The sequence below is a fragment of the Kogia breviceps genome, chromosome 16, assembly GCF_026419965.1.
Source record: "Kogia breviceps isolate mKogBre1 chromosome 16, mKogBre1 haplotype 1, whole genome shotgun sequence".
In the NCBI taxonomy this organism is placed as follows: Eukaryota; Metazoa; Chordata; class Mammalia; order Artiodactyla; family Physeteridae; genus Kogia; species Kogia breviceps.
In genome coordinates, this window is record NC_081325.1 from 7,712,361 (window position 1) to 7,734,108 (window position 21,748).

At 43.9% G+C, this 21,748-nt stretch overlaps 1 protein-coding gene across 10 annotated transcripts in view; it reads left to right on the forward strand.

The window, feature by feature from the left end:
- Positions 1 to 21,748, forward strand: part of MTUS2 (microtubule associated scaffold protein 2) — a 499,652-nt gene that overhangs the window by 316,212 nt on the left and 161,692 nt on the right. For all 10 annotated transcript variants that reach the window (XR_010837215.1, XM_059041785.2, XM_067016457.1 and 7 more), the window contains one exon: positions 15,340 to 15,501. Coding sequence is in view for 9 of the 10 variants with exons in the window: in XM_059041785.2 (XP_058897768.1) it covers positions 15,340 to 15,501 (162 nt within the window). In the remaining variant the exon portion in view is untranslated. The remainder of the gene's footprint in view (positions 1 to 15,339; positions 15,502 to 21,748) is intronic.

Here is a 21,748-nt window from a genome sequence, read left to right on the forward strand (position 1 = left end):
AAAAACCAATACTGTGTTGAAAGAGAAAAAAAAAAAGTGGGGGCGGACGATAACTACCATCCCAGACCCTAAAGGAAGAGGGAGAGTTTTCTAGCTCCCTGGAGGGGAGAGAAAATTCTTAGCGTTCAAGGGATGAATTTTTTTTTTAACATCTTTATTGGAGTATAACTGTTTTACAATAGTGTGTTAGTTTCTCCTTTACAACAAAGTGAATCAGTTATACATATACATATGTTCCCATATCTCCTCCCTCTTGAGTCACCCTCCCTCCCACCCTCCCTATCCCACCCCTCTAGGTGGTTACAAAGCACAGAGCTGATCTCCCTGTGCTATGCGGCAGCTTCCCGCTAGCTAGCTATTTTACATTTGGTAGTGTGTATATGTCCCTGCCACTCTCTCACGTCGTCACAGCTTACTCAAGGGATGAATATTATTTGGATTTACAAGTTGGCGAACCTCCTAAAGCCAATAGGCTGTTCATTTTTTAATAGGCTGTTCAGTTTCTTCTCCCTTAAAGGTTTCATATTCTCCGGAAAGTAGTAAGTAGAAAGGGTTCTTTTTCAGAGGGCAAGAAATCCCGGCTAGAGGTACAATTCTGACTTCTTGTAGCAGCCCCTGAAGTGTTTATAAATATATAGGAAAGAAGGTTAGGGCTCAGTTGCAACGACCCACTTTTCAACATTTGACTTGGTTTCTCAGGATTTGGACTTGGTTTGCTGCCAGACTGTGGCTTACAGAAGCAGTGTTTGACGCGGAGTAACTCATGCTTTCCTCGGATGCTTCAAAACAATTAATTAAACAGATCTGTGACACAAAAAGCAAACTATATTAGAGCCCCAAATCCAAGCTAGGGAAGTGGAACACCTAACCTTTCTTATTGCTCTATTAATAAAAGCCAGTAGATAAGCCCTTGATCATTTCTGTAATTTCTTATACCTTATTAATAACTTCAGCAGAATTTAAATTGTGTTCGGATCAGATGCTCTTATCTTTTAACAACTTCCATATTAAGCATATAATTGAAATGCTCCAGTGTAACTATTTTCCCCAAGATATTAACTACTAAAAGATTCGCACAGTGATGAACCAGAGTATGCATGGATGAGGCCTCAAGCTTTTAAGTACTTCAGATAAGGAAAAGGGATTTGTTACAACTGGTCAAATTGATATGAAAGAGGAATGATAAGAAGTTGCTTTTAATTACTCAAAAGTCTCTTGAAATACCGTGTTAGCCCTTGTTCTTTTAAGTCACTAACCTGCATCAATATTTGAACATGTTCTCTCCTTTGGGAATGTGACTTGGTAAATATTAAAGAGAATTTCTCAAGTCAAAAAGAAGCTTTAAGTCACGTGCTGGGAGTTCTAGTGTCCCGGGCTGGGTGACGCTGGCTTTTATCTTCCGTGATTACATCTGTGATTTTAAGAGAGATGGTATGATCGCCCCTGGCCTTTGATCTCTTTGTTAACCAGCTTGGTTTTTCTTACAGTAGTTCTGTTCCCTAGAGGGGAATTCAGAGAAGATGTTGGCATTTAATGAGGCTACGAAGGACGGAAAGGCTTGCCCGCGTTGCAGGATGTCACAGATGGGAGGGAAGGGCACAGCTCATACAGGCCCACTCTCCCTTTACCATGTGTGTCCCTGGACTGTGAATCTCACCTTACCAGTAAAGCTGCACCCATATTCCCCCTGTTTCCTGAGCAGACATAAAAAAAGAAAGACGACCCTCTTTGCTATGTATTAGGATGAACTCCAGGAAGAGATGAGGAAGCTTTTCTGGAGTGTCTGGGTGGGGAGGAGGGGGGTAGAGAGTAGGGGGACAAAGGTTTTTTTTTATTTTTTTCTAATCCTCTGTGATGATTTAATTGTGATCATTGTTAAAAGAAGGAAATTTGGGGAAAGTATGCCTAGGCCTGGGGCACTGCGAAAACTACCTGTTGAAGCAGTGGGAACTTGTGAAGGTAGAGATGGCTGTCCGTGTCGGTATCCGCTAATCTGCTTCCCTTATTGATCTGGTGGAGTTAGGGATGTCTTGAGGGTACTTCTGTAGGGCTTGCATGGAACAGGATTTCATAAAACAAGGTGCCATTAGGAGTCACGTGGGACAGATGGGGCACTTGACAAAATGACAGCTGATGATACTTGTGATGACAGCTAACATTTATTGAGTACCAGGCACTTTGCAAAGTGATCTGTATGTATTTCCTCATTTAATTCTCAGGTTGGGAATTCCCTGGTGGTCCAATGGTTAGGGCTCCACGCTTCCACTGCAGGGGGTACAGGTTCGATCCCTAGTTGGGGAACTAAAATCCCACACGCTGCGTGGCACAGCCAAAACAAAACAAAATGAAAAACAATTGAAAAAGGAACATAATTCTCAGGTCAACCTAATGACAGAGGATAAATAAATAAGCCATTTCATAAAATAGGCTTATCCCCATTTTATAGTTGAAGAAATGAGGCACAGAGAGAATGAACAGCTTGTCCAGGACTTGAACCCAGGCTCTCTTAACCACTTAACCGTCATCCTCTCAAACTTGATGAAACCCAGAGATTAATGTGTAAGATGAGACTAAAGCAAGTACTGAAATGATATAGAGGAAGGGTATCAGGTAAATGGTACCCTCTCTTGGGGAGAGGGGTAGGGGTGCTTGGGCAAAAAGACCCCAAAACTGTTAAATTCTGTTTATCTTTCTGTGTGTGGTTTTTTTTTTTTTCTGTATGATTCAATTTATTTATTTATTTATTTATTTTTAAACATCTTTATTGGAGTATAACTGTTTTACAATAGTGTGTTAGTTTTTCCTTTACAACAAAGTGAATCAGTTATACATATACATATGTTCCCATATCTCTTCCCTCTTGCATCACCCTCTCTCCCACCCTCCCTATCCCACCCCTCCAGGTGGTCATAAAGCACAGAGGTGATCTCCCTATGCTATGCGGCAGCTTCCCACTAGCTATCTAATTTACAGAGTCCCTGCCACTCTCTTACTTCGTCACAACTTACCCTTCCCCCTCCCCATATCCTCAAGTCCATGCTCTAGTAAGTCTGTGTTTTATTCCTGTCCTACCACTAATCTCTTCATGACATTTTTCTTTCCCTAGAGTCCATATATATGTGTTAGCATACAGTATTTGTTTTTCTCTTTCTGACTTACTTCACTCTGTATGACAGACTCCAGGTCCATCCACCTCATTATAAATAACTCAGTTTCATTTCTTTTTATGGCTGAGTAATATTCCATTGTATATATGTGCCACATCTTCTTTATCCATTCATCTGTTGATGGACACTTAGGTTGCTTCCATGTCCTGGCTATTGTAAATAGAGCTGCAATGAACATTTTGGTACATGACTCTTTTTGAATTATGGTTTTCTCAGGGTATATGCCCAGTAGTGGGATTGCCGGGTCATATGGTAGTTCGATTTGTAGTTTTTTAAGGAACCTCCATACTGTTCTCCATAGTGGCTGTATCATTTTACATTCCCACCAACAGTGCAACAGGGTTCCCTTTTCTCCACACCCTCTCCAGCATTTGTTGTTTCTAGAGTTTTTGATGATGGCCAATCTGACCGGTGTGAGATGATATCTCATTGTAGTTTTGATTTGCATTTCTCTAATGATTAATGATGTTGAGCATTCTTTCATGTGTTTGTTAGCTATCTGTATACCTTCTTTGGAGAAATGTCTATTGAGTTCTGCCCATTTTTGGATTGGGTGGTTTGTTTTTTTTGTTACTGAGCTGCATGAGTTGCTTATAAATTTTGGAGATTAATCCTTTGTCCTTTGATTCGTCTGCAAATATTTTCTCCCATTCTGAGGGTTTTCTTTTCGTCTTGTTTATGGTTTCCTTTGCTGTGCAAAAGCTTTGAAGTTCCTTTAGCATTTGTTGTAGAGCTGGTTTGGTGCTGCTGAACTCTCTTAGCTTTTGCTTGTCTGTAAAGGTTGTAATTTCTCCATCAAATCTGAATGAGATCCTTGCTGGGTAGAGTAATCTTGGTTGTAGGTTTTTTTTCCTTCATCACTTTAAATATGTCCTGCTACTCCCTTCTGGCTTGTAGAGTTTCTGCTGAAAGATCAGACGTTAACCTTATGGGGATTCCCTTGTGTGTTATTTGTTGTTTTTCCCTTGCTGCTTTTAATGTGTTTTCTTTGTATTTAATTTTTGACAGTTTGATTATTATGTGTCTTGGTGTGTTTCTCTTTGGGTTTATCCTGTATGGGACTCTCTGTGCTTCCTGGACTTGATTGACTATTTCCTTTCCTATATTAGGGAAGTTTTCAACTATAATGTCTTCAAATATTTTCTCTCCCTTTCTTTTTCTCTTTTTCTTCTGGGACCCCTATAATTCGAATGTTGGTGCATTTAATGTTGTCCCAGAGGTCTCTGAGACTGTCCTCAGTTCTTTTCATTCTTTTTTCTTTCTTCTGCTCTGCAGTAGTTAATTCCACTATTTTATCTTCCAGGTCACTTATCCGTCCTTCTGCCTCAGTTATTCTGCTATTGATCCCGTCTAGAGTATTTTTCATTTCATTTATTGTGTTGCTCATCATTGCTTGCTTCCTCTTTATTTCTTCTAGGTCCTTGTTAACTGTTTCTTGCAATTTGTCTATTCTATTTCCAAGATTTTGAATCATCTTTACTATCATTATTCTGAATTCTTTTTCAGGCAGACTGCCTATTTCATCTTCATTTGTTAGGTCTGGTGTGTTTTTATCTTGCTCCTTCATCTGCTGTGTGTTTTTCTGTCTTCTCATTTCGCTTATCTTACTGTGTTTGGGGTCTCCTTTTTGCAGGCTGCAGGTTCGTAGTTCCCGTTGTTTTTGGTGGCTGTCTCCAGTGGCTAAGGTTGGTTCAGTGGGTTGAGTAGGTTCCCTGGTTGGGGGGACTAGTGCCTCTGTTCTGGTGGATGAGGCTGGATCTTGTCTTTCTGGTGGGCAGGTCCATGTCTGGTGGTGTGTTTGGGGATGTTGGTAGCCTTATTATGATTTTAGGCAGCCTCTCTGCTAATGGATGGGGCTGTAGACCTGTCTTGCTCTTTGTTGGGGATAGGGTGTCCAGCACTATTTGTTGCTGGTCCTTGAGGGAAGCTGGGTCTTGGTGTTGAGATGGAGATCTCTGGGAGATTTTCGCCGTTTGATATTGCATGGAGCTGGGAGGTCTCTTGTGGACCAGTGTCTTGAGGTTGGTTCTCCCACCTCAGAGACACAGGCCTGGTGCCTGGCTGGGGCGCCAAGAGCCTTTAATCCACACGGCTCAAAATAAAAGGGAGAAAAAATAGAAAGGAAAGAAAAGGAAGGAAGGAAGGAGGGAGGGAGGGAAGGAGGAAAGAAAGGAAGGAAGAAATGAAGGAAGGAAGAAAGCAAGAAAGGAAGGAAGGAAGGTGGAGAGGAAAGAGAGGAAGGGAGGAAAGAAGGGAGGAAGGAAGGAAGAAAGGAGGGAAGGAGGGAAGAAAGGAAGAAAGAAAGGGAGAAGTCAAAATAAAGTAGGATAAAGTACAGTTATTAAAATAAAAAATTATTAAGAAGAAAAATTTCTATTAAAAAAAAAACAGAAAAATGGGTTGGTCTAACCCTAGGACAAATGGTGAAAGCAAAGCTATACAGACAAAATCTCACATAGCAGCACACACATACACACTCACAAAGAGAAAAAAAAGGGGAAAATAATAGTATATCTTGCTCCCAAAGTCCACCTCCTCAACTTGGGATGATTCGTTGTCTATTCAGGTTTTCCACAGATGCAGGGCACTTCAAGTTGATTGTGGAAGCTTTAATCCGCCGCTTCTGAGGCTGCTGGGAGAGATCTCCCCATCTCCTCTTTGTTCGCAGAGCTCCTGGGGTTCAGGTTTGGACTTGGCCCCGCCTCTGCGTGTAGGTTGTCCGAGGGCGACTGCCCTTCGCTCAGACAGGACGGGGTAAAGGAGCAGCTGATTCGGGCGCTCTGGCACAGGCCGGGGGGTGGGGCGGGGAGTGGCACGGGGGCGGGGCGAGTCCGCGACGTCAGAGGCCGACGTGACGCTGCACAGGCCGAAGGCGCGCCGCGCGTTCTCCCGGGGAAGCTGTCCCTGGATCACTGGGGCGGGCGCCCCGGGAGGGGCGGTGTGGAGAGTGACCTGTGCTCACACATAGGCCTCTTGGTGGCGGCGGCAGCAACCTTAGCGTCCCACACCCGTCTCTACTGTTCGTGCCGACAGCCGCGGCTCGCGCCCGTTTCTGGAGCTCCTTTATGCGGTGCTCTTAATCCCCTCTCCTCGCCCCCGAGGAAGCAAAGAGGCAAGAAAAAGTCTCTTGTCTCTTCGGCAGCTCCGCGCCCGTTTCTGGGGCTCCTTTAAGCGGCACACTTTAATCCCCTCTCCTCGCGCCCAGGAAGCAAAGAGGGAAGAAAAGGTCTCTTGCCTCTTCGGCAGCTCCGGACTTCAACCGGACGACTCCCTCCCGGCCAGCCGTGGCGCACTAACCCCTTCAGGCTGTTTTCACTCTGCCAACTCCAGACCTTTCTCTGGGATCCGACTGAAGTCCGAGCCTCAGCTCCCGGCCCCCGCCCGCTCCGGCGGGCGACCAGACGAGCCTCTCTGGCAGGTGAGTGCCGGTCGGCACCGATCCTCTGCGGGAATCTCGCCGCTTTGCCCCCCGCACCCTGTTGCTGCGCTCTCCTCCGCGGCTCCGGAGCTTCTCCCTCCGCCACCCGCAGTCACCGCCCGCGAAGGGGCTTCTAGTGCGTGGGAGTCTTTCCTCCTTCACGGCTCCCTCCCACTGGTGTAGGTCCCGTCCCTATTCCTTGTCTCTGTTTATTCCTTTTTCTTTTGCCCTACCCAGGTATGTGGGGAGTTTCTTGCCTTTGGGGAGGTCTGAGGTCTTCGGCCAGCGTTCGGTGGGTGTTCTATAGAAGAAGTTCCACGTGTAGATGTATTTCTGATGTCTCTGTGAGGAGGAAGGAGATCAGTAAGATGGCGTCTTACTATTCCGCCATCTTTAAGCCGTCTCTGTGTGTGTGTTGTTTTAAACAATGTTTAAAACCGCACTACCATAGACAGTCCCCACCTTTTAGGCAGCCGATGCCCCACCTTGGCCGTGCTCAGTGTGACTGCATTCATGGGAGCTGTTGAGGAAAGTGTGAAGCTTTTAGAGTGTCTCTGGGCTCAGAAATTGAGAAGAAGAGTTGACTATGGAAGGGGGCACTGGCCCCATGGGACAGGTTTGCCCTCAGTACTTTGTTCATACAGCAGATACTTCTGAAGCGTAGCCTTGTTTATGGCAGGACAGGAATTCACAGGGTAGAATCCTGCCTTTTTTTTTCTTTTTTTTTGTGGTACGCGGGCCTCTCACTGTCGTGGCCTCTCCCGTTGCGGAGCACAGGCTCCGGACACGCAGGCGCAGCGGCCACGGCTCACGGGCCCAGCCGCTCCGCGGCACGTGGGATCCTCCCGGACGAGGGCACGAACCCGTGTCCCCTGCATCGGCGGGCGGACTCTCAACCACTGCGCCACCAGGGAAGCCCTGTACTGTTCTTGATGTGATGGTGGGAAAAATACGTTGGGACCAGATAATGCAAGAATTTGAGGGCCAGAAAGAAAAGTTTGGAGTTTATGTGGAAGACCACATAGAGGTATAGGGAGGCGGTTGCCCTGAACGAGGGAGCAGGGGAGGAGGGCGCGAGAGCGGGGTCCGTGCCATTGTGTCCCCGACAGGTGCTAAGGGGCTGACCCGGCTGCCAGCAGGAGCAGACAGGGATTTAAATTTGGAGTCTGTAACGGAGTCAGTGCAAGCCCACTGACTTGCACCGGTTGACAGAAGAGAGAGAGTCAGGAGGATTCTGACGCTTTAATTCTAAGTTTGTACAACAATGATGGTCATTAATAATCAAGAATAAAGGAGGGCGGGGCCCAGGGCGCAGCTGAGAGAAATGTTTGCTTTAGACATTACCTTTTCCCCAGCCTCTCCACTTAACGTACCCCTTTCACCCTTGAGTTTGTCCTGCTCCTGTGTTTCTTTTGTAATTGGTCTCAGTTTGAGATGATTTTGTCTGTCCCTGTCTGTGGTCCGGGTGTCCCCCCACTGGAATGTAAATGCTGTGAAGACAGGACCACGTCGGTCCTGCGCCTCCTGCCTGGGGCAGAGCGTGGCACAGAGAAGGCTTAGCCTCCTTCATTTTGACAAAGATATTTCTTTGCCGAAATGGTAAGCTAGCAGGTTTACTTTAGCTCTTTAGTGGGAAATAAAGCATCCACCTGGGTTAAAATATGCAGGAGGTGGGAAATAAAACTTCCAGTTGGTACCTTAATAAATAAACTAAATTTTGCTGCCAAGTGATAAATGCTGCTAAATCAATGAAATATGCATCAGTGAGGCAATCGCGCAGCCAGAACATTATACAACTTGATTACCTGGGATTGTTTTAAAAAAATCAGTGAAGAGACCAGTTTAATCATTGTAATATGGATAAATGCTCAGAGTCAGGAAAACATGTTTCCTCAAGTTTGGCTGTAATGCCTTCATAGTATTAATAAGTGATTTGCTTTTCTTCTGCAGCCTTCCCCTTAAGAACCTCATTCTGGTCTGGTTAGGGTTCATTCCTCCTTGCCATTCTTTCTTCTTTTAAAGTTCAGCCTCACATAGAGAATGGACTTGAGGACACGGGGAGGGGGAAGGGTAAGCTGGGACGAAGTGAGAGACTGGCATGGACATATACACACTACCGAATGTGAAACAGATAGCTAGTGGGAAGCAGCCACATAGCACAGGGAGATCAGCTCGGTGCTTTGTGACCACCTAGAGGGGTGGGATAGGGAGGGTGGGAGGGAGATGCAAGAGGGAGGGGATATGGGGACATATGTATATGTATAACGGATTCACTTTGTTATAAAGCAGAAACAAACACACCATTGCCAATAAAGATGTTTAAAAAGAAGGAATAAATAAAATTTCTGTGCATACTTACAAAAAATAAAAATAAAGTTCAGTCTCAGTTACCGGCATTCCCAATAAGTGAAGTGGTAACGAGAGCATTGGGATATGCATCAGAAACCCTAACGTCTTGTCCTGACTGCAGTCATGGTCAGAAAGATCCTTTCAAGCAGGTTGGGTAGATACCACTCATCGCTTTGTAGGGGGCTATCAGGGCTCCTATAAATCTACACTTCCTCCGCCCAGTGCCTCAAGTCCTACGAGGGACTTTTCATTCCTTTAGTGCAGCCTTGTCTGGCCTGAATTTGCACGTGGCCTCCTCTGTCTGTGGCGTAGGACTAGAGCCGCTGAGACCCACACCTAATTTGGTGGGAGTAGATGAGAAAGGTGAAGGAGTTAGCGATGCCTTGGGTGTCATCCTTCTCACTTGGCAGCTTGGTCCTTCTGCTGTAGTGGATGGGACGCAGTAGTGGGTTCCAGGAGTGTTCTTTTTTGTGTTATTCAAGAGTGTGCCACCAGGAGACAGAAGCCCCCTGGGACGGACGGCTTGGGATCTGCTGTAGCCACAGTGCAGGGACACTGGCTGGGGAGTAGGAGTGATCACTCCTGCGTGAGAACAGGAGGTCTCAGGGGAGAGGCGGGAGCTGAATCCCAATTCGAGGAGCCTGTTCCAACCAGGGGATCCAGGAAAGAAAACTGATGTACGAGAATTTTTTAATTGATTGATTTTGTAGATAATTCAAATGCCATACAATTCACCCTTGTTTGCATATATCTGGTAGTTGTTAGTATAGTCACGAGGTTATACACCATCACTCCTAACTCCAGAACGTTTCCATTACCCCCAGAAAGAAACCCTTTACCCATTAGCAGTCAGTCCCCTCTCCCCTGGCCCCCTCGCCTCTGACAACCTCTAATCTACTCTGGCTTCTGTGCTTTGTCTGTTCTGGACTTTTCATATAAATGGAATTGTATAATACGTCGCCTTTCATGCCTGGCTTCTTTTATTTAGCATAACATTTTCAAGGTTCATCTATATTGTAGCTTCTATCAATAATTCATTCCTTGTTATGGCTGAATAATATTCTGTTGTATGAGTAAACCATATTTTATGTACCATTCATCTCTTGATGGACATTTGGGTGGTTCTCACTTTTAAATTATTATGCATAATGCTGCTATGAATATTTGTGTACAAGGTTTTGTGTGGACATATGTTTTCAAGTCTCTTGGGCATATACCCAAGGGTAGAACCGCTAGGTCATATGGTAACTCTGTGTTTAACATTTTGAGGAACTGCCAAACTGTTTTCCAAAGAGACCACTCTGTATTACGATCCCACCAGCAGTGTATGAAGATTCCAATTTTTCCACATCTCTACCAACACTTCTTATTGTCTGTTTTAATTATACCCATCCTAGTGGGTTGAAAGTGGTATTTAATGGCTTTGATTTGCATTTCCCTAGTGACTAGTGACGTTGGCATCTTTTCATGTGCTTATTGGCCATTCGTATCAATATCTCTTCTTTGGAGAAATGTCTATTCAAATCCTGCATTCATTTTTAATTGGGTGATTTGTCTTTTTATTGTTGAGCTATAAAATTCTTTATGTATTCTGGATACTAGACCCTTATCAGATATATGATTTGTAAATATTTTCTTCTATTCTGTCCGTTGTCTTTGCACTTTATTAATAGTGCCCTCTGAAGGACAAATGTTTTTATTTTGATGAAGTCTAATGCATCTCTTTTTCTCTTTAGTTACTTGTGGTTTAGATGTCGTATCTGAGAAACCATAATCTCAGTTTTCTTCTAAGAGTTTTATAATTTTAGTAATTTTAGCCCTTCCATTTATGTCTTTGATTCATTTTTAATTAGTTTTTGAATATGGTCTGAAATTCATGACTTCATGAAGTTTTTTTTTCCTTCTGTACCGCACGGCTTTCAGGATCTTAGTTCCCCGACCAGGGATTGAACCTGGGGCCATGGCAGTGAAAGCGCCAACCACTTGAACACCAGTCCTAACCACTGGACCGCCAGGGAACTGCCAGTGAAAATTTGAAAGACTCGATGGATCAGCTCAGGGTGTTCAGGCATGTGGGGAATGAACTGTAGGAGCTGTCCCTGGAGGAAGATTGGGAAGGTGGTTTTCTCCTAGGATTTGGTGCTGAACAAGCATCGTTGTCCTGACAGTTTGAAGAGAAAATGGTAGAGAGATCAGGTTTATGTATAGAAATGGACCCAGCTGAATTCTATAACCATGCAGGATATAGGCCTTGCCAATTCTCACACTCTAATGAAGGAGATCTTACTTCCCAGATAGCAAGTCAATGATATGATGATTTGGATATCTACAAAAGATGGCCCCTATCCGGCAGTGAAGCAGGACGCTGTAGTCCTTTGGTTATTATGAGCAGAGGAATCCCTTCCTACTGTGGTGATGATGATGTGACATCTGATATTTAATCCTTGAATACTTTCCAAGTTCCTAGGAAAAGCTCACTTGCTGTGTTGCTAACCTGTAAGTGTTCATAACTAACACATAAGAGCATACCATGCACTGGACACCACAATAAATGTGTTTTTTTTTTGGAACTAGCTCTTGGATCACCCTTTTAAAAATCCACTTTCATTAGCTCTTTTAATTCTCACAGCAGCTGTGTGGAGTCAGTTATCTTTATCGTCACTTACAGATGAAGAAATAGAGGAGCAGAGAGGGGGGCGGGGAGAGGAGGCCTGGTTGTCTCTCACCCGAGTCTGCACCATTCAGGGACACAGTAGGTTCTGGTTGGTTGGGCATGGGATGGCTGATTAGACACGTGGACCACTCTCACTAGCTGTATCCTCCAGAACATCTTTCCGGCTCACACGGGCACGGTTTATTTCCGTTTGTTTCCTGCTCTTACCAAGCAGTGGTTTGATGTTGTCTACATTGTTGTGAAGTCCCAGAGCAGTTACAGAATTCAGCAGCCATTTCCAAATGAAAAGAGTACTTTTCATTTACTGAATCATGTGTCTTTAAGTACTGGCCGACTTAAGCTGGTTTTCAGTGAGGGGTACTGTTCACTGCCAAGCTGTCTCCCACCATAAGGGACAAGAGCAGAGTTCAATTGTATTTTATTGTATTGTATTATTTTGTTTTGTTTTATTTTTTGGTAATTCAAGACCTCTCAGGGGAGTACAGAGCTTCCTTGATACTTCCTACTTCAAACAGATGAATTACTTCCCAGCCTGGAGAGTAGCCAGATCTCCAAATTGACATGTTCACTGAATTATAAATTTCATGTAAGAGAATAATGCCAGGCACAAGAGGATTTGATAAAAGGGCATTTGAACTCTACAAATGATACAAAATATTCCCCCTTCTTAAGAAACTTTAATAAATTGTTAAATAAAAGGCTCTGTGTGGAAGATTTTATGTTCAATTCAACTTCCACTGTGCATGTCAGTGAATGGATTATTCTGGCAGTATGTCAGCGGGAGGCTGAACATTAGATAATTCCGTGTGAAGTATTTCTAGTGGCCGAGCCGTTGCCATCCCCCCCCCCCAAAAAAAAATGTCCTACAACCCCCAGAGATTCTCTGAGTCCTAGGATGGGCCTGGTGAGCCCGCGCTATCATTCAGAAGCTAAGACTCACTGTTCTGCAGGTGCCTGCTGTCCCTTTTCTTGATGAGGTTTCGATCATTTTTCGATCATTATTTTTCTGTTGAGGTAACATTGATGTATAACATACAGGTTTCACGTGTGCACCATTGTATTTCTACCTCTGTATACCCTGCAACATGCTCACCACCAAAATTTTCGTGTCCATCCATCACCATACAGTTGATCCCTTTTACCCATTTCGCCCTCCCGCCGGCAGCCCCCAACCCGGAGCCCTTCTCCTATGGGAACCGCTCTTCTCTGTATCTGTGTGTTTGTTTGGTTTAGTCTATTCATTTGTTTTGGCTTGGGGGGTATTTGCTTTTTATAATTTCACATAGGAGTGAAATCATGCAGTATTTTCCTTTGTCTGACTTATTTCACTTAGCGTAATCCCCTGGAGGTGTATCCATGTTGTCTCACATGGCAAGATTTTGTCTTTTTTATGGCTGGGTAGTATTACATTGTGTGTGTGTGGGGGGGTATGTGTTTACTTAGCACATCTTCTCTGTCCATTCATCCGCTGATGGGCACTTAGGTTGTTCCCGTATCTTGGCTATTGTGAATAGTGCTGCAGTGAACATGGGGGTGCAGGTATCTTTTTGGATTAGTGTTTTTGTTTTCTTTGGACAAATACCCAGAAGTGGAGTCGCTGGATCAAATGGTAGTTCTATCGTTAATCTTTTGAGGAACCTCCATACTGTCTTCCATAGTAGCTGCCTCCATTTCCACTCCCACCAAGCAGTGCCTGATGGCTCCCTTTTCTCCACTTCCTCCCCAGCACCTGTTACCTCTTGTCTTATTGATAACGGCCATTCTGACCGTTGGGAGGTGATGTCTCATGGTTTTAATTTGCATTTCCCTAATAATTTAGTGATGTTGGACATCTTTTATGTGCCTGTTGGCCATCTATTATGTCTTATTTGGAAAAATGTCCATTCAGCTCCTCTGCCCATTTTTTAATATGGTTGTTTGGGGTTTGTTGTTAAGGTGTATGAGTTCTTTATGTATTTTGGATATTAACCCATTATCAGATATATTATTTGCAAATATCTTCTCCCATTTGGCAGGTTGTCCCCTGATTTTGTTGATGGTTTCCTTTGCTATACAGAAGCTTTTTAGTTTTTTATAATCCCATTTGTTTATGTTTGCTTTTGCTTCCTTTGCCTGGAGAGACACATCTAGAAAGATATTGCTAAGACTAGCGTCAAAGAGTGTACTGCCTATGTTTTCTTCTAGGAGTTTTATGGTTTCAGGTCTTACATTCAAGTCTTTAATCCATTTTGAGTTAATTGTTTTGTACTGTGTGAGATAGTGGTCGTTTCGGTTTTTTGCATATAGCTGTCCCGTGCTTACTTTTTAATCTGAAATTCGGGATACAGTGTACATCCTTTCAGCAGAGTTTCATCATTTCTATTTTGTTTGTGTGGATCAAATGCATTCTCCTAGCCCTGTTTAAAACTATTTAAAACCTTGCACGGGAACTTCAAAGAACTATAGGGCATAGGTTCTCTGTTAGGAAATCACACGTTCTTTATTTTTCCTTCCTAAATACACTTGTCTTTAGAAACCAAACAAATCTTACCCATTTTAAACAGACTTTCAGAGGGAGGAGAGCAGCCATCTCTTACTCTAAGGGGTTGAATAAAACTCCTGAATATTTTAACACTAAAGCCATTTAATAATGTTATCATTTTGATGCAGGCCTTATCTAAATAGAATGTTATGACTATCCTTTTAAACTGATGAAAACAAAAAAATTTAATCTTTCACTAAAATTCTGTATACTTCTTCCAGCTGTCATTGCCTGTTTTCCACAGTAGATGGCCACGCTCCTAACTGGATAGTTTTATCCCCAACAAGGGGGAATCTCAGTATATTCAGGCTCTCTATTTAATTTAGTAGGTTAGTCCTTGCAGCTGTAGCCAGAGGTACATTTAGAAGATTCATCCTTTAATAGGAGTAGATGGTGGTGTCATTGTCTTTAAGAGATTACAAATGTATAAACCATAATAGGTCTGAAAAGATGTAGAGGAAAAAATGAGGCCACAACCATTCCGGGCATTTAAATCTGACGCAAATCCCAGTATGCCGTATCTTCAGAGCAGTCCATTGTAAACAAGCTGTCCTGTAGACGCGGAGCCTGTTCTGTGTTGAATAGGAAACGGAAATGATCAATAAATATCTGCCTTTGCAATAAACTGGACTCTGATGCAAGGTCCTCTTAGTTTGATGAGGCCTCAGCTTTTCAGACAACAAGCTTCATGAGTTTCAAAGGGATTCTCTGTCTCCATACTTCTCACCCATCTACCCCAAGCCTCTTCTTCTCAAGGTAAACTCAGCTGGGCTTCAGGGAGCCCTGAATACACTTCCTGGACCGGTGGTGCACCTGCGCATTCTTACTCTCCTCTCCCCTGGGTCACTCACACTGTTTCTCCCTGTTGCTCATCCTCTGTGAGTTACAAAATAAATGCTTACCGTACGTGTCTGCCGCTACACATCCACACAAGCAAACTGTGCGTGCGTGAGCGCACGTGTAAAATCTTCAGAGAAGCGAGGCTGCTCCTGGCTTTAGTGGAGCCCCTGGCATGGGGATTGGAATGACAGACTTCCCTGCGGTGACGAAAGGGAGCTCTTTTCCACATCTGGTGCCAGAGAAATGCTTTTCAAGGCCACTCACTAGGAGTCGGGTCAAGTTCTGGAGCAGGTGGCAGCGGTAGAATGGTCGGCAGTGGCACGCGGCAAGGGGGTCCATCCGTTTTTCACGCACTTGTGTGCTTCCACAGGTTCAGCCTTTGGGACTGAAGAGCAGCCGCCTCTGAAGGTAGCTCTGCCTTGCAAAGACACACCCAAAGGGGCTGCCCGGGTGGCCCCTCCAGCATCCTCCAGTGTGACAACACCTCGCAGGAGTTTGCTTCCGGCGCCAAAATCCGCGACCGCCCCGGCTGGTAAGACTTGCGCCGTGGAGAGCCTCTTCTGCATTGAAGTCTTTTGAAAGTCCTTGGGTAAATCAGTTGTTTAGATGGGATGACAGATGAGTTTCAGCTGGCATTTTAAATTAATAATAGTAATACTACCACACTTCTCAAGGCACTTTCATATATTCCTATGTTTAAATTCTCACAACTCCCTCTCACTCCTCTCTGTGACTGGTAACCCATCAGATCACAGTTTTCATTGCAAAAAAAAAAAAGGATCAAGCTGTTTTAGGCAAATTTGGTTCGGGGAAGCAGGCGCTGATGAAATCATTGGAAGGCCGGTAGGAGCGAGCTGCAGACTGTGGCCCCGGGAGTGAGTCCCTGATCCGTGGGGGAAACTGCTGCCTCTACAGGGATTCAGGGGCTCCATCCCCCTCCTGGTCCCAGGCCCGCACCGCCCATGCTGGGATGCAGGAATCAGCAGCTACCGCAGAAAGGCTTGCTCCCGAGCTCACGCCGTGCCTGCTCTATCCAGACCAGCAAAGCCGGTGCCCTGAGCCCTGCGCCTCCACACCCAGGAAGCTAGTGAGGGACCCAGGGAAAGGGGTGACAGATGAAGGTGCTGGTCAGCAGCCGATGCAGCCCGGTGTGGCCCCCGCCCCGCTTTCTCCTCCCAGATCGCAAGCGTGCACGTTGGCCCGCGGGCTGTCCAAGCATGCAGCATGTGGCTTAGCTTTGCATCTTCCGCGCTGTGGGAAGACACACCAAGAGGAAGGAGGCTTGGGTGTTGAGCCTGAATCCACGGTAGATGGCTCACCCCTATGGCTATTCATTGCTCCGGGTTATTCTGTGCTCTTATACTCGTGTACCAGTGCATGTACGTATACACACAGATGGGCTTGCCTGAGTCCTAAAAGTAAGATTGGATTGTACCCATTGTTCTACATGTTACTTTCCTTACTCAAAGTATGTCATAGAGCTGCCCTCAAGTCAGTGTCCGGCTCATTTTTCAGTGGCTTCCTGGTGTGGATATACCACGATCTATTGAACCATTCCCCCACTGGTGGACATTCACTTTGTAACTGGTGTTCGCCGCTGTAAACAATGCTGCAGGGCATGTCCTTGGTGGCGCTCTTTCTACAGGATTGATCCCCAGCGGTGGGATGGCTGTGTTTGATGCATTAATAGATATGATTCAGTTCCTTTTCAAAGAGGCTGCAGTGCTTCACATTTCCACCCCATCCCTGCCAAGAATAGATAGCATGTTTAAAATTTTTTGTCCATTCGGTGGGAGTAAAATACTCTCTCGTTGTTATTTTAAATTTGCGTTTCCCTGACCACTTGCCCTTCAGCGGAGTGCCGCCTTGTAATCCCCTTTGGTAAGACTTAAATGGACTGCTTTGCTTTTGTTCTTCCTCAGTGGAGGGAAAGCTCCTGGGGACGGTGAGCTGTCCGTTCTATTTAGCACAGTATCCCCGCCGCTGCAGTGTCCCCAGTGACTGACGCGCAGTGGCTACTTAGCATCTATTTGTTAATGGTTGGCTACATCAGCGTCGATGAATGAATGTCACACGGCCTTTGACTCTTGGTTCCAGTTTAACAGTTTGGCCTTGGTCTAAATAAAAAACAACTAGACAAGCCTACACTGAGTTAAAATACAGTTGTTGAATCAATCCTATAGACCAGTGTTCGTCAAATGTTAGTGCATCAGAATCACCGGAAGTGGTTAAAACGCTGACTACCGGGCCTCTTCCCAGCGGCTCATTCAGTAGGTCTGGGGTGGGGCCTGAGAATTTGCATTTCTAATGACTCCCAGGCGGTGCTGCCGATCCTGCTGGTCTAGAGACCACACTTGAGAAACCACCGTGAGAGAAAAATGGACTAGGAATTTGAACAGACAGTTCTTGGAAAAAGAAATGCGCGTAGCTCCTGGCCATATGAAAAGATAATCAGCACTGCTCATAATAAGAAAAACATAAAGTAAAACTACAATAGACTATAGTGTCTTACCTATGAGATGGGCAAACATCCAGATGTTTGAAAACATACACTATCATGAATCTGCAGGGAAAGAGGCATTCTCGTACGTGTACTGGCTGGAATATAAAATAGCTCAACTCCTATGAAAGGAAGTGGGCAATATCTAGTAATAAAATCACATGCGCATCTTTTCTTTGACTTAGCGGTCCCACCTCCAGAAACCTTTCCCAAGGGTAGACTGGCAAAAGCAGAATGCAAGTGACTCATTGCAGTGCTATTTGAAGTGGCAAAATACGGAAACAATTCAGCTGTCCATCCACCGGGGACCAGCTGAATGGATTGTCATGCATCCATGGGATGCAGTACTATACAGCTGTTACATGGGTGGGGAAATCTCTCTATATGTTACTAGAAGGTGGTTTTCCGGATACATCATTAAGTGATAAAAGCAAGATAGACCTAACCTTTTATCTACAGGGAGATCATATGTATAATTAAATACATACTTGCTTAAATTAAGAAAAAGCAATAGAAGAATAGCCTTTGAAATTTTAAGAAATCTTTAAGGGAAAAGAAGGAATAGGTTGGAATGCGGACAGAAGCTAGACTTTGAGTACACCTCCTTGTGTAGATTTGACCTTGAAGTTACATAAATATTTTACACAATGATAAATTAACATTGAATTTTAAAAGGTGATAGCTGAAAATCAAAAGTATGATTAAACAAATGACAGTAATTGCATGGCCTGTTGGTGGCATAAACACACAGAGAAGACTTATTCCAAGTGACTTTAAAACAGTAATTTGGTTGTTCCGCCCTAATAGTATGAACTCTATGTTCAAAAAGAATTGCCAAAAAAATCTTAAACCGTTTTTAGTAATTACATTATTGGTGATAGTGTGGCTTTTGTGATTCCAAATCTGTTATTCTGAATGTGTGTATTACGGGAAAAATAGGAAACGGGCATTATGGGATAAAGTATGAACTTATCTGAAATCTATCTTTAAAAAGTATTGCCAGCTCTGTCCACTGAAAAGTTATAAACAGTGACTAGACCAATAGCACTGAGCACCCCCAGTGCCCAGACTGTGATCTCTCAATACATTTTGCATTAACAGGAGGTAAGGGTCTTTGAAGAAATGGCTGGTTCCAGGTCTAGGGCAGGAACTGTAGACCCCAGAACAGACAGCCAAGACGAATTCAAAGACTACTACGATTCTATCAACTCAAGAGTCAGACTGAATAGTCTCCTACTGGCTAAAAGAAGGAAAGAAAGAGAGAAAGAGAGAGAGAGAGAGAAAGAGAGAGAGAAGGGGAGAGGGAGGGAGGGAGGGAGGGGGAGAGGGAGGGAAGGAAGGAAGGAAGAGATTGAATATCAATAAGATTCATAACTGCAGTAGAGTAATATTCATCAAATCAAAATATATGTATATCCATGAGGTCATAATGATACAAAATAAAATAAAAACTAGTCACTTTGGATGATGCTAAGAAACTTTTTTTGAAATTTGGTAAAGAAAGAAAAGAATAAAATATTTTAGCCACTTCTCCTATTCAGTCTATATCTCATGATAACCAGATAGTTGGTGGGGGGAAATTTCTCTTTTAATGTTTAAAAGCATTCTAGTTAATAAATAAGGTATGATAGAATATCACGTTTTCAAAGTTTTAGTGAATCATTAGATAAAGGCAATGATCATCAATGGAAAGGGAAAAACCAGACGTTACATCCTAATACTGATATACAACATTACATGGGAATTAGTCTTGGGAGAAAAGTGAATCTGCTCTAGCCTTTGGATTTACTAATTTACTAGAAGTAGAAAGGACAAAGAAGCATATTAAATAACACCATGGGAATAAAATCAACCAACCAGACTGAAAAACTCTATAAAACAAACCATCCAATTTACTCAACAGTAGAAACAACAACAAAAATTGCAAAAAAAAAAAAAAAAAAAAAAAAAAAGGCAGATAAACATTCTGGGAGAGGGACAAAGGATATAGAGGGGGAACCTATAGATTATAAAAAACTTAGACTTATCATCCAGTTGCAAAGTATGGATCTTGTTTTGTATCCCAATTCAAGCAAACACACCAAAAAAAATTTTTTTTAAGATAACTGAGGAAATGTGAACCAACATTTTGGCTCTTAGATGACATTAAGAAACGATTATTGCTGTTATTCTGAGTATGATGGTAGTATTTGTGGTTATGTTTTTGTTTCTGTTTAATCGAAGTATAGTTGATTTACAATGTTGTGTTAATTTCAGGTGTACAGCAAAGTGATTCATTTGTACATATACATATATTCTATTCTTTTTCAGATTCTTTTCCTTTATAGGTTATTACAGTATATTGAGTTAAAGTTCCCCGTGCTCTACAGTAGGTCCTTGTTGGTTGTCTATTTTATATATAGTCGTGTGTGTATCTGCTAATCCCCAACTCCTCATTTATCCGTCGCTGTGGGTATGTATTTTTAAAAAGCCGCCTTTTAGAAATGCACAAATACGAAGTGATATGCTTTCTGGGATTTGCTTCACAATAACCCAGGATGGTGGCAAGTGGAGTCAACATGTTACAGAAGATGAAACATGGGTATTGCTTGTTGTTGAAGTTGGGTGATAGAATACATAGTTAACTGGACTAGTCTCTCTGCTTCAGTACATGTTTAAAGTGTTCCATGGAAAACTGCAGAGAGAGCGGCTGTTTCAGCTGTTTTAGTGGAGGTAGAGCTAAATGGAAGTAAGGTATTTCAGGTATGAAGAATAGAGGGCAACGCAGCAACAGTGTTTCAGACCATAAATTTTTCATTATTTTTTCAAGTACTTCTCTGTAGAGGATTTTGGAAAGCCATGTGATCTTGATAACAAGAATTCTCTTCCACCTTGTGTTACTTTATAAAACACTTTAATGTGCTAAATATGATTTGGTCCTCACAGAAACCTGGAGTGGTAGGCAAGGAAAGTATTATTTTGCAGATGGGAAATCAAGATTCAGAGGTGAAATGACTTGCCCCAAGTCATGTGGTGGCATCAGGAAATCACATACGTTGGGTATGTGTCCTGTGCTTTTTCCACAGTCATAAATATCCAGCTGTGGAGTATAAGAATTCCATCTGTGGTCCCCCATTACCATTAGATTTCACATGTGTGAACTGAGAATGGTGGTAAACAGAAATGGTACACAGGATTTCTTGCCTCAGGCCAGGCTCCCCTTGAGACGACTTGGTTAGAATTCGGTTGGTGATGTCATGAAAACTAGCTGTTAACCAGAGGGAGGAGAGGGGAAGGAATGATACCGTGTGAGGAGGGAGGGATCGCGCCTTCATGGGGGGTAAGGGATGTCCCCAGCAGAGAAAGGGTCACCATGATGTTACCGGTTTCCACGCTGAGTGTGCTCAGAAAGTACTTGTGACTTGGGCAGGTTGTTACATAGTGAAGCGATAGACCAGTTCCTGAGGACAGGTGAGAGTTCTGCCTTTTCCCGTGTCCTAGAACAGGCTCCAGCAGATGCTCAGAGACGCCCATCTGTTTCACATCCCTTATGCAACTGCCCTGAGGTCAGCTTCTTAGGCTCTGATGGCAAGTTACACAGGCCTCGCCCGTTAGAAACAGTTGGCAACTGCCCCCAGTCACGTCTCTTTTCCTTCTGTCTCCCCCAGTTTTTCCTCTCTGTAACTGTGAACTCTGCCAGCCTTGCTCTGTTACTTGCAGCCTCCTTCTCCAGGGTCTGCAGGGGCTGCGAGTGGGGTCAGAGGGGGCAGCCCCAGACTCTGGAGGACTGGGTGAGACAGGCAGTGGACAGAGCTCCCAAGTCTTAGTCCAGATCTGCTCGGAAACCTGTTTCAATGATGCCCTAAGTCTCTGTATTTGATTTTTCCAAAGACATAAAACTTCTTAGACATTTTCCCATTATTGACATAAGGAGGAGGTGCTAGGGTGTTTGTTTTTTTTTAAGATTTATTTTTTGGATGTGGACCATTTTTAAAGCCTTTATTGAATTTGTTACAATATTGCTTCTGTTTTCTGTTTTGGTTTTTTGGCCACAAGACGTGTGGGATCTTAGCCCTCCGACCAGGGATTGAACCTGCACCCTCTGCCTTGGAATGCGCTGGGCTGCCAGGGGTGTCCCAAGCGCGTTTTGGAACGAGGGCTAAGCACCACCATTTACTAGGCGGAGGACCCCAGACCAGCCGCTGTGTAGACTATGGCTGTGACTCTGTGACATGTAGTTATCAGGGGAAGGCACGGGCTGGGAAAATGAGGCAGAAAGCTCCCTTGAGAGATTTCAGGA